Raw genomic sequence first — 12,633 nt, forward strand, 5'->3', positions numbered from 1 at the left:
CTCATCTTTCTCCCACGGAGCAGCTGGTAGTTTCGAACCGCTGACCTTAAGGTTCGCAGCCCGATTCGTAACCACTACGCTACCAGAGCTCCTTTGGTACAGATTTACGGTCCTGGAAACGCTATAAGCAGCTCCACCCAGTCCTAAAGAGTCTCTGTGAGTCAGAATCCATTCAACAGCACACAACGATGACATCTATATAGTATTTTATTGTGTGTTGTTAAATGCTGTGGAGTTGACTCTGACTCATAGCATCCCCTGTCTAGGGTTTCCGAGGAGTAACTGCTGAGTTAGAACTTCCGACCTTGTGGTTCACTGATCCTACAGCACCACACCAGGATTATACACATATATGTTGTTGTTGTTGTTGTGTGCTGTGGAGTTGATTCCGTCTCATAGTGAACCTGCACAGGGTTTCTGAGGCTGTTAATCTTTACGGGAGAAGAAAGCCTCATCTTTCTCCCACGGAACAGCTGGTAGTTTCAAACTGCCGACCCTGAGGTTAGCAGCCCGATTTGTAACCACTACGCTAGCAGAGCTCCTTATATACATGTATAGATACTTATAGTTGTGTGGTGCTGGGTCACTTCTGACTCATGGCGTCTCTGTAAGCCAGCGTAGAGCTGCCCCTGGGGTTTCCAGGGCTATACAGCAATACGGGAACCGACAGTCTCATCGTTCTCCGGAGGAGCAGCTGGTGGGTTTGAACTGCTGAACTTTGGGTTAACAGTTGAGCACTTAACCACTGTACCACCAGGGTGCACAGTCTCCCCCACCCCCCCACACACAAACACACATACATGAGAGAACTTCAAAAAGTTTGTAGTAAAATCCCATTACCTTTTCCTTCCATTTTTCTACTGATCTTTTGAAGGCCCCTAATATGGACCATTCCGCAGCCATATTAACAAGCAGAGCTTTTAAAATACAAACTTTTCTTCAGCAGCTCTTTCCTTGCTAGCAGACCTGGTGGCTGTTGTAGGTGGCATCCACCTGTCCTGGGGCCCCCGCTCCCCCCGCTCACAGTGACAGCAGTCTGTGTCCATGGTCACATCCCCCTAAGCTGAGGGTCTCCCATGACCGTCCTGCCCCAGGGTTCCACAGTCCATGACAGACACGGGGCAGCATGACCGCTGATCGGGACCCACCCTCTCCTTAAAGCGAGTTTGAGTCTGTCACTCAGCGTCACCTGACAGGGTCCAGCCTCCAGTCCCCTGCAGGACCCCCACAGGACCAGCTGGCACACAGGGACCCTCAGAGAGTGGACATGGGAGGGGTGAGCAAGGGGACCATTTGCTGGACACAATCTTGGGTCCTGGGGAGGAACCCCACCGTGTCCCCACCTGCCTCTTGGCAGTGAGGGCCAGTTCCCAGAGGCCCAAGGTAAAGTGTCCTGGAGTCCTGGCCTTGTGGACCCATGTCACCATCTCTCATGACAGGGTTTTCCCAGGACAGGACCCCACAGCAAGTACATGGAGCCTGAGTTCCTGGTGGGTGCAGGTCAGGCATTCAGGCAGGTGGTGTTCACCTACACACTCCGAGAGCCCCCCGATGACCTCCAGGTTGGAAGCCAGGGCCCCAGTCTTCCGTTCTCCCAGCTCAGGGTGGGGCCCAGGACAAGAACTCAGGAATAGCAGGGACAAGAAGTGGGCCTGTGACGTCTCCAGGGTGGACAGAAGTGTGTCCCCAGAGAGGTGGTGACTGGCTCGCCAGATAGGAACATGGACCCAGGAGCCCAAACTCCCCTCCCATCTGGCCCCTGCTCTCGGGGGCCAGGAGTTTCCTGTGAGAGTTGACCTCAGTGTGGGTAGTGGGGTCACAGCCTGTGATTTTCGGGAGTCAGTGTACAGCACCCACCCACCCTGCTGGTCAGGACAGCTGGCAGGTGTGTAGCACAGAACCCCTGGCACCATGTCCCTGGGAGGACGAACACTCTTTATAGAGTTGGCCCTTCAGTTGGCCCCCCTGCCCCCACAAGTGCACTGCGCAATTCAGGGGCACCTACTCTTGGCCACTGCGGTCCCACAGTCCCTCTTGTGGAACTCGTTCCAGGCTCTGGTCCTGCAGAACTTGCTGCAGGTCATGATGCTGTAGCAGCGGGTGCAGGGCGAGAGGCGTACCCCGATGGAGCGGCCACACTGGTAGCAGAACTTGAAGAAAGGGATCCTGTGGGAGGAGCCTGCGGTTAGCTGCTGCCACCACACCCCACCCCTCGCATGCCTCCTGGGCTTCTGCGAAGGTGCAGGTCCCAGGAAACCCCCCACTGTTCCCAACAGATGGGGTGGTGCCAGTGTCCTGGGTTTGTGATCAGTATGCTTGCTCAAGATCCGGAGACACCCGTCCGGCATGCTCAGCATAGAGCCGTCAGCGCCATCAGTGAAAAACGTACGAGAGCCCTGGAGTCCGGCCAGCTCTCCACTAGGGAACTAACTAGAAAGTGTCCCATCCACTTGGGGGACTATCACGCAGCCACTAAATTAGGGGTCATTTTCCATGTAACCAGGGACAAGGGTGTAATGCCGAGAGAGAAAAGCAAGTTATGTCTGTAGATACAGAATGGCACCGATTTTGCCCTAGACCAATAAACAACATTATGATAAACGGAGAAAAGATTGAACTCCTCAAGGATTTCCCTTTACTTGGATCCACAATCAATGCTCGTGGAAACAGCAGTTAAGAAATCAAGCAACATATGCATTGTGCAAATCTGCTGCAAAAAAGCACCGGCAGAGTCTGGAGGGCCGGCGGAGTCCCACAATGGGTCTGAGCAGAGCGCACGAGATTCCGGGCCCAACCGCTGCGGCCGGAACCGGAACTGAGGATAGGAGCTCGGTCCTTGGCCCGCTGGGGCCCACAGCGCCCGACCAGCCTCACTCAGGAAAGAGGTTTTTTAATCAAGGATGGGAAAATCTGAGCCAATTGCCACTCCCCATGGCCAGCTCGTTCATGATAAACACTTGAATAAACAGCCAAAGATAAGGAGACAGAGACGCAAATGTAACTCACCACTAACCAAGGTCAGCTCTGCAAAAAGAAGTGAAAAGAACTTTTGGCAGAATTCTGTTTGATGCCGGAGCAAAATTTAGTGAACCGCCTTCTCCTAGTGTTATTCCCAAACCTCCAAGGCACTTTTGAAAGTTCTAACCAGAATAGGGAGCTGATGGCAGTACACTTAAAAATGCTCCTAAGAGTCCAAACCTAAGAGTTCAGATTTGAATACATAAAACACCATTTTTCCAAAATCTTGGAATCCTTTAAAAGAAAATAGGTCTCTAAATGGAAATTTGCCTCATTGCCATATACAGGGTGAGTTTAAAGTGTTACATGCAGCTTGTATTACATTTTATATTTTGTAAATACTGTATACTTGAGAGGTACATTACAGTTTTGTTATGAAAGTATGTATTTTGCCATGCCCAAATGGGTAGAAGTTTTGTATATATAAAATGGAGAAATTTTAAGTGTGTGCTAAGGCACATGGTACTGAGATTTTTTTTTTTCAAGAAAGAGTTGTCTAATCTCAAGTTGAAGATCTAAATGTGAACAGTTCACTAATGCAACACTGAAAGTTACATCTGTGGCACAATCGTGGTAAACATGCGCTTGTCTGCTTCTCTAAATTGCTTTCTGCCTTTTAATCTGTAATTACTGAGAAATTCCTGTTCCCATTTGTACCAAACTGAATTTGTTTTCTGTTTAATTTTTATTTACATCCAGATTTTAAAATACCTCTTAATTTCATGCCAACAAAATTGGTTGTAATCAAATGTTTAAATAATAATATTTTGTTCTCCCCCTTTTTAAAAAAATCTGCTGCAAAAGACATCTTTTAAGTGTTGAAGAGCAAAGATGTCCCTTTGAGAACTAAGGTGCGCCTGATCCAAACCATGGTCGTTTCATTCCCCTACAGTGTGTGTGAAAGTTGGACAATAAGGAGTACCGTAGAAGAGTCGATGCGTGTGAGTTAAGGTGTTGGTGAAGACCATTGCAAGTCCCATGAACTACCAGAACAGACCAATCTGTGTTAGAAGAGGTACAGCCAGAACGCTCCTTAGAAGCCAGACTTCTCTCACTAACTTTGAACACCTTATCGGGAGGGACAAGCTCCTGGAGAAGGGCATCATGCTTGGTAAAGAGGTGGGCCAGCAAATCAGAGAAAGACCCCCAACGAGATGGATTGGCATAGTGGCTGCAGCGGTGGGTTTATAGCTAACGATTACAAGGACAACGCAGCATCAGGCAATGTTGTGTAGTGTTGTGCAGAACCTGCTCGATGGCACCCAACAACAGCGCTCTTGGCAGAAGCAGACTGCCACACCTTTCTCCCCTGGAGCATCTGGAGGGTTGAACTGCCACCCTTTACGTTAACAGTCAAATGCTTAACCGCTGTGCCACCGCGGCTTCTTGTGGACGTGAGAACGCACATTCTCAGCTGAGGGATTGATTCTGCCTTCTCATCTCAGCTCGGTGTCATAAGCCCCTGTCCTTTCTACGCTCTGTCTGTAGTGAGGTGCCGCTGGGTTGGTTTCAACTCATCAACACCCTGTGTGCGTGTGCGGCACATGGAAACCTGCCCGGTCCCACACCATCCTCCCAGTCACTGTTCTGCTTGAGTCCATTAGGGCGGCCACTGTGCCAGTCCACCTCGTTGGGGTCTCTCTTTAACTGACCCTTTATTTTACCAAGCATGTTGTCCTTCTCCGATGACATGTCTAAAGTATGGGACACAAAGTCTTGTCATCCTGGCGTCTAAGGAGCATTCTGGGTACACTTCTTCCGAGACAGACTAGTTCCTTCCGATGGTCCATGGGACTTTTCAGACTCAATGTGAATGAGCCAACAGTACACATTCCATAGGAACACACAGAGAGCAGGATGATGCATCCATCGGTCGTGAGAAGGTTGTGACCAAAGGCTTGCAGGGACCTCTGGGTCATTTCCCCAGGGACAGTGCTTCAGGTTCGCTGAGCAAGTGTTTGCTGCAGCCCCATCGGCTGCCTTAGGGCCCGGAACACTGAGGGGTCTCAGAGACCTGCTTTCAATTAACTACCGGTGTCTGAGAGTGGGGAGGGGGGAGGTACTGCACCTGAACTCAGATTCCTTCACAGCCCACCCCGCCACTGAGGCCTCCGCCCAGCCAGAGAGCTGAGCAGGGACTTGAGAGCACAGATTCAGGCTAGGTAATGAAGACAGGTCAGCACTTGGGAGGTCAGCGGTTCAAGCTCAGCCAGCAGCTCCAAGAACAAAAGCCCTGCTCCCACAAAGCTCTGAGAGAGAAGAAGCCCTATGGGGCAGCGGCAGTCTGTCGCTCCGTGTCAGAATAGATTCAACAGCACCCAATAACAAGGCTAGGTAGTGGATGCTCCCACCTGTGTATCTTACAAAGTGAGGTGGACAGAGGGCAGAGTTAGGACGCTGCAGTAAGAGGGCAGACCCAGGAAGCTGAGGTCCCAGGGGTCTGACAGGAGCAGACAGAGGGGACGAAGCAGGCGTGAACTCAGAACCCCTTGGGGGCACAGACCCCTTCGCCTGGCTTGCTGTTGTCTTTTCGGGCTGTAATTGGGCATCTTACAGAAGCCCATTTTCTTTCCTCTTACATCACTAGTGCTTCGTTCAGATGTTTCCTTGTTCTTAGTTCTGTGTGGGTTCTAACTCACGGTGTCCCCAAGTGTCCCCAAGTGTCCCCAAGTGTCCCCGAGTAGAACCGCTCCGGGTTGTCTTGACTGAAATCCACTTTTTGTTAACCTTTCTATTGTGAACTCAGTGAGGACTTGTGGGCTTTCATCGTGAGAGAACATGTCACCAGGCTTGACTTCTACAACACCAGCGGGTGGGCTGAACCTACCGATGCCATTTGTACCCCAGGGACCTACAGTGTACACTGACAACCTCCATAATCCACCTGCGGCTCGCACACTCCAGCCCCAGACCCCAGTGCGGCTTGAGCTGCGTGAAACCTGCTGGGCTCGGGTGGGCAGGGGCCCAGCTAACTACACCTTCCAACCCCTGGCTGGTTCCCAGCACCACGGCCACACACGTACAGCTTCCGGCCCTCTGTGTCCACACTCTTGAAGGACGCTGGGCTCTTCTTCTTCAGCCTGTTGGGGGGAGCCAGCTCCGCTGAAGAGAGAGGAAAGAGTCAGGCCTGGGGAGCGAGGTCATGTCCGGGAGCCACTGAGGTGCCCCCCTGACTGCATAGCCTACACAGTCTGCCTCAGTCAGCCCCAGTCTCTGGCCATCCTGCAATAACTGCCCCACGGCAGGTCCGAGGAGGCTCTGCCAGCCTTGTCCAGGAGGTACGAGGGGGTCCAACCTCGGCAAGAAGGTTCTCTACGCCCACTGCTGCTGACGGGGGGGCCTCGCTGGGGTCTCAAGGTGTCCCATCCCTTCTGGGCACAGATAGGTAGCACTCTAGGGGGCTGAGGCCTCTGCCTCATTGGGGTCCCCCCTCCCCACCCTCTCCAGCAGCATCTCCTGGGATGGGGGGGACAAAGGGATTAGAGGACCAGCCGCAGGTGACCCAGGAGCAATAGGAAGGGGGCTCCCATGCTCCTGCTGCCTCAAAACCCACAACACGCAGAGCTGACGGCACAGTCGGGACCCTCCGGGGCTGCCCCACCAGGTGGAGACCCCGCTGCGTGTCACGCCGGCTCACACCCACCCCTCTTGCTCAGGTACAGCAGCTTTGGGTCCCACTGGCTTTCCTTGGCAAGGACGGCTTGGCGCAGCTGGAGGCCCATGTACTCCAGGATCCTCTTCTGCGACAGGAAGGTCTCCCGCTCAGCCGGCATCAGTGTGTGGAAGGGGCAGTGGGCAATCTTCCGGTCCTGCAGTGTTTGCAGGCTTCAGCGTGGGTCCCACCCTGGAGGACTGACCCCCACTCCCAGCCGCCCTGAGGGCAGAACCCCTACTTTCGGCCCCTCCTGCAAGTACTCCACAGAGTCATCCCTGAACTCAGGGTCCAGCCCACCCCACCATGGAGTGCAGCCCACATTCCCAGCCCCCCACTCCCAGTGCATCCTGATGCCTCTGAAGGGTCAGCTCCAGGGGCCAGGGGCCAGCCCGTCCCACCCTGAAGGACAACAGCCACTCCCAGACTGGTAAAGGTCATCCCAGGTGAGTTAGCAGGCAGCCTGCCCTCCTGTGTTCTCATGAAAAGGGTACACACACTGAGCTCAAGGGGTGGGGTGCTGGCAGGGGTGGGGCAAAACCTCGACACCATCAGGACAGCAATGCCCACGCTTCACCCCCCCAAGACATCGTAGGCAGGGTGGCCAGTATCCAAGCCACACCTGGAAAAATCTGAAGTACCCGTAGTCCACGGCAGTGCCCACAGCCACCTTGTCCCCCTGTGTGAGCGTCACAGGATTCAGGATGTTGGCACCATAGCTGATGAGCTGGTCAATCTGTGGACACAAAATCCTGCTCATTTTGCCCCGGGAGGCAATGGACGCCTGGAGGCTGGGAGGTACAGGCCCTGCGCCCACCCGGGGTAGGGTGCACACCTGGGACACCGAAGGCCAGCGGGTCTCCACACCCTGCCCACACACTCACAGGCTAGCCAAATACAGATCAGTGTCTGCTCCTCTGCGCCCCCTGGGGGCCATCCTGCATGTGTGCAGGGAACCAGTGGAGCCTCAGGGACAAGCAGTTAGGGGTGAGTCATGCTAAGGACCTCCACTCTTCTGACACGCCTCCAGTGAGGTCTGCACTCCACAGTGTCCAGCACCAGGCAGCATCCCTCAGAGGCCTGACCACTGGCTGCGCTTGGTACAGCCCCAGGCCTTCCCTGTTCCCCATGAGGTGCAGGGGTCCCCCCAAACCCAGCTCCCCTGAAGACTGAGAGTCATGCCTTCACACTTTGACCCCATACTGCTTTGTCTTCTCTCCGGGGCCCAACATCCCACAAGAACCTTGTTGAGGATGAACTGCCCTGCCCTGTTCCTGTAAGTGTGACCCTCTAGAAATCGGGTGTTGTTTCTTTTGCTGATGATACCACAGAGAGTATGACTGGCCCTAACCCTAATCCGAGCGGCATCTTATAAAAAGAGAACACGCACAAGACCCCCACGGGCGTAGAGAGCATCTGAGCTCTGTCTACAAGCAAAGTAACTCCAAAACAGCCAGCCGGCAGATAGCAGGCCCAGACGAGTGGACACAAAGGAGCAGACACAGTGATACTTGCGTCTCTCCAGAGCTATGAGGAAGGGAACTTGTGCTATTTGAAGACACCCACCTGCAGTACTTTTGTTAGGGGCACCCAAACTGTCCCTGACCTCTGGGTCCTCACATCTCTGGTGTGTCTTCAGACTGACCCTGCCCATCACTGAGGAACACTGCCCCACAGCCCCAAAAGTGGGCTGCCATTCACCTGTAAACACTGCACCCCAGTCTTCTGTCCTGCTCTCCCCTCCTCACCACTGCCCACCTCTCACAAGGACTTGGTGGCACCTATCTCTAGATGCCTGCCTCCAGCTCCGGCTCTTGCTGTCTTTGGTGACACACAAACCAGTTTTCTGTCCCTAGGTGACATCATCCCGGTACCAGCAAGTGGAAGGGGTCCCTATTCCAGGAGCCTCCACTGTGGTCCAGCCAAAACTGAGCTACTCATCAACTGTCCACTCATTCAGACCTACAAGGTCACAGTCTCTGCCAACCAGTCCACCCTCTGCTCACAACACCTGGAGACAGATCACAGTCATGAGCTGGCAGAGGCTAGGGCTGTGAGCCAGAAGCCTGAAGTTGGACGCAGCGCCTGGGAGGTGAAGGGGCAGGGTGTGGACAACAGAAGAGACACCTCCCCTGGCTTCTCCTCACTCCTTTCGGAAGGTCCACATGCTACAGGAGAGGCACTGGACTGGTAACCCTAGACAGGGCAGATATGAGTTGGAACCTGCTTGACAGCACTTAACAACAACAAAGACAACAACAATGTGAAGGTAAGACCAAGCTGTCCTTTTACAGCATGGAGCAAGGTGACAAGAGCATCCCCTCCCCTGCCAAAAGTGGGCAGCAGACCACAAGTCCAAGCAGCCCTGGACTGTAGTCTGTGCTCGACCCCCCTGCACCTCACTCACCAGGGCCAGCTTGTTGTCTGTGCCCCATTGGTGGTCATAGGTCAGGTCACAGGCCAAACAAAGGGCATTGCCCAAGCCCTTAGTCAGCGGCAGGTTTGGATCAGCTCCATGAGCCAGAAGCTCCTTCATGATCTGGACACACAGACAAGTTTACCAGCAGTCACTGGGTCATCTTCCTTACCTGGAAGAAGTCCCCAGCCAGGTCACCTGGCTCCCAACACCCCGCCTCCATCAGCACACTGGGCTGGTTCCTCAGAGAGCTCAGGTTGTGATCCAAGCCCTACAAGATGGCATCCCTCCCGGCAGACCCACCCACATTGATCCCTTTTCCTTCTCTGCCTCTTCCTCACTAGAGCTCCATCCATGCTGGAGGGGCCTCTTCATGCCCACTTCACACTGCTCCCACCAAAAGCAAACCCCAACCACAGGGGTGGGGTGGGCAGGCATGAGGCACAGGGCCTGCTCACCAGGTCATTCCCACTGACGATGGATAGGGAGAGTGGAGAGTGACCACTCCACAGCATGTTAGGATTTGCTTTGTGGGAAAGGAGGAGTCGGACTACTTCCCAAGCAACCTGGAAGGAGAAAGGGAACAAGCAAAACAGGTTAGAGAGGCACCCCAACTTCCAAGGAACACCTGACTCATCATTCACTTCAATGCAATCCCAAAATCAACTTAGCCAATCATTGCCAATTTTCCATAGCAGAACCTTCCTGACACTCAGAAAATGTTCAGCTATTGGCCACATGGATGGATGACAGGAAGGAAGAAGGATGGAATGAGGGATAGATGAATGGATGGGTGGATGAATGAGTGGGTGGATGGATGGATGGATGTGTGGATGGACAGGGGTTATATGGTGGGTAGACGGATGGGTGAGTGGACAGGTGGATTGTGGATGGACAGGGGGCTATATGATGGATAGATAAGTGAGTAAGTGGACAGGTGGATAGATGGATGTATGGCCCTCCCCACTGAACCACTGAAGGGTGCTCCTTGGGAAAACAACTCACTTTGCTGAGGTGCCCCGCCAACCTTGTCCTTCCCAATGGCCCCCTTACCTTGATGTTGTCCTCACGCTCACAGGCCACATGGAGGGCAGTGCGCCCACCCTCAGGGGCCACTGGAAGCTGGGTGAAATAGATGCTGGGTGGTCCTGACTCATTGTTGAGCTTCAGACTTGAGGCCAACTGGTCCGTCTGTGTGACCACAGACAGGTCAGGGACTCGGCCCTCAGCCTGCCCCAGACTCAGCATTTGTTAGTGAGCATGCTGTCCCCAGGCTGAGGTCTCAGAAACTTCCTGGGACCCTAAAGACTAATGCCTGGGCCCCATGTGCAACAGCCCACCCCTGTGTCTGAACCTATGGACCCCCAAAAGCTAATGTGTGCAGTGCCCCCCAGCCCGAATTTATGGACCCCCAAAGGCTGGTGTCTTAGCTCCATGTACAGTGACCCCTAGGCTCAAATCCAAAGACCCTTAGAGACCCCCGTCCACAGGTCCCCAAAGGCTAATAATGCCGGCACCCTGTGTGCAACACCCCTGTGCCCACATTCACCTGGGCCTCCTGAGTACCCCCCCCCAAGCCCGCATCCAGAGCACCAACACTCTCTGCCTCCTCTCCCATACTTGTACCCCTACACCTTCCCACATAAGTGCCCCTAAGCCCCTGACTGTGGGGACATCCTCAGAAACAGGGCACTTGTGGTGCAAGTAAGGTGCTGAATTCTGTCTGGGGTGAGGTGGGGCTCATGTCGGAGGCTGTTTTGAAGCCATAGCCTCAGGGTTCACGAGTCAGATTGTAGTCTGGTCCCACTGTAGGCAGCACTGCCACCCCTCCCCAGTCCCCATATGTCCTGCGGTCTCCCCTCTGAGACCCCAGGACCCACCCCCAAGCTTCTGCTTTATAGGGTTTTCAAGACGGTGACTTTTCAGAAGCACATTGCCAGGACTTTCTTCCATAGCACCTCTGGGTGGGTGTGAACCTCTCCCCAGCTCCACACCCCCATTAGCTAGTAGCTGATCACTCAGCCATTTGCAACATCCAGGGGCAGATACATTCATAAAGAGAATCCACGGTCACCACCAGACACACCTTGTGTGGCCGGTATGTCTCGTCTTGGTCAGCTGCCTGGGCGTCCACGTCAGTGATGGCATGGAGCAGCAACTCTGTTATTTGCACGGCCTCCTCCCCAGGCAGGGCAGCAGCAATGTGGAGTGGGGTAAGTGACCGCAGCTGCAGGGGAGAATCAGAGGAGCACCACTGTGGAGGCAAGTATACCCCCCGTACCTTCATAGGGAACCCTGCTTTTACTAATGAGGCAACTGGTGCCGAGGACCTCTCACTAGCCCAGGACCCAAGGCCCATGTGGGCAGCTGGAGGTGAGCTCAAGCACCTAGCTCACGGATAGGACTGGACCAAGAGCCCTAAGCCGCACTTGCCCCATCCAGTCCCAGGGACAGCGTACAGGCACAACACAAGTCCTGAGCGGATGTCCCTGTGTCTGAGCCAACGTCCCTGTATCTTACCTACTAATCCTGTGTCTGATCATTCAGTTCCTGTGTCTCAGTCTTGGTCTCTGTGTCTCAGATGTTGTCACAGATGTCTCCCAAGAAGAGCCCCTTCCCATGCCCTGCTCTGTCCATGCTGTGTCCACGTACATGGGCTGCCTGAGTGGGTGTCCCATACTGAGCCAGGATGAGGGGACCAGCTAGACTGCCTCTGTGGGTGCATCTCTCTGCCATGTTTATTTCCAGTGATCAAGTGCTCATCCAGAGTGAGGCTGAATTGGAGTTCCCAGAGCTAGCTCTGAGGTTCGAATGTTTATTGCCACTTGTGGTACTATTACCCTTCATTTTCTGAGTAAGAATGGATGAGTGGTTTCTGTCTCGATTTTCAATTAGAGAAAGAACCGTATGGCCCTCGAAAACACAGTCAGAAAAACACAAGTCGAGTTTGAACAAGTGGGTAAACCCCAGCAAAGCCTGTAGAAATGTTTGCCCTTTGTCCAGCATGTCTGTCCTTTCATCTTCCCTGGGCCTACCTGTGGGGACAGCTGGACATCAGTCCGTGCCCCGTTCTCCAATAGCAGCTTCACGCCATCCGTATCTGCAGTCTTCACCGCAAAGAACAGGACCTCCATGGGCACGTGGCATAGGTTGGGGTCAGCACCTCGGTGCAGCAACAGCTGGATAGTCTGCCACCTCTTCCTGTGTCTGGAAGGGCCACAGGTTGAAGGCACAAAAGGCTTCAGGACTGGCAGCTGGACAGCGCCCCCAGGACAGCCTGGCACAGCCCAGGACCCTGCCTCTCCAAGAACACTGGTCCTGCCCAAACTAGTCCTATCTGGGGTCCAGCCACCAAGGTCAAAACCAAGTCTGGGCCTGCTGGGCTGACACCTGAGTGGGTTACCTATGGAAGGGGCAGGCACCACCCAACCCTCTGGGATGCTGGGAGATCATGTGTACCACATATATCTGCAAACACACAAATGCAAGTGTGCATGTGTGTACACATGTGCACATGTACAAACATACCACATACATCTGCAAACAC

General features: G+C 53.9%; 1 protein-coding gene across 1 annotated transcript in view; it reads right to left on the bottom strand.

Annotated features, from left to right (window-relative positions):
* The window catches only part of ANKMY1 (ankyrin repeat and MYND domain containing 1), a 42,197-nt gene that overhangs the window by 3,701 nt on the left and 25,863 nt on the right, over positions 1 to 12,633 (bottom strand). Inside the window, exons 9-18 of the mRNA XM_006875221.1 lie at positions 12,122 to 12,293; positions 11,173 to 11,313; positions 10,140 to 10,277; positions 9,545 to 9,652; positions 9,078 to 9,209; positions 7,293 to 7,406; positions 6,662 to 6,827; positions 6,042 to 6,120; positions 2,006 to 2,166; positions 1,533 to 1,705 (exon numbers count right to left, since the gene is read on the bottom strand). Coding sequence (XP_006875283.1) covers positions 1,533 to 1,705; positions 2,006 to 2,166; positions 6,042 to 6,120; positions 6,662 to 6,827; positions 7,293 to 7,406; positions 9,078 to 9,209; positions 9,545 to 9,652; positions 10,140 to 10,277; positions 11,173 to 11,313; positions 12,122 to 12,293 — 1,384 coding nt within the window. The remainder of the gene's footprint in view (positions 1 to 1,532; positions 1,706 to 2,005; positions 2,167 to 6,041; positions 6,121 to 6,661; positions 6,828 to 7,292; positions 7,407 to 9,077; positions 9,210 to 9,544; positions 9,653 to 10,139; positions 10,278 to 11,172; positions 11,314 to 12,121; positions 12,294 to 12,633) is intronic.

The sequence above is a fragment of the Chrysochloris asiatica genome, unplaced genomic scaffold (genome assembly GCF_000296735.1).
Source record: "Chrysochloris asiatica unplaced genomic scaffold, ChrAsi1.0 scaffold00314, whole genome shotgun sequence".
NCBI lineage: Eukaryota > Metazoa > Chordata > Mammalia > Afrosoricida > Chrysochloridae > Chrysochloris > Chrysochloris asiatica.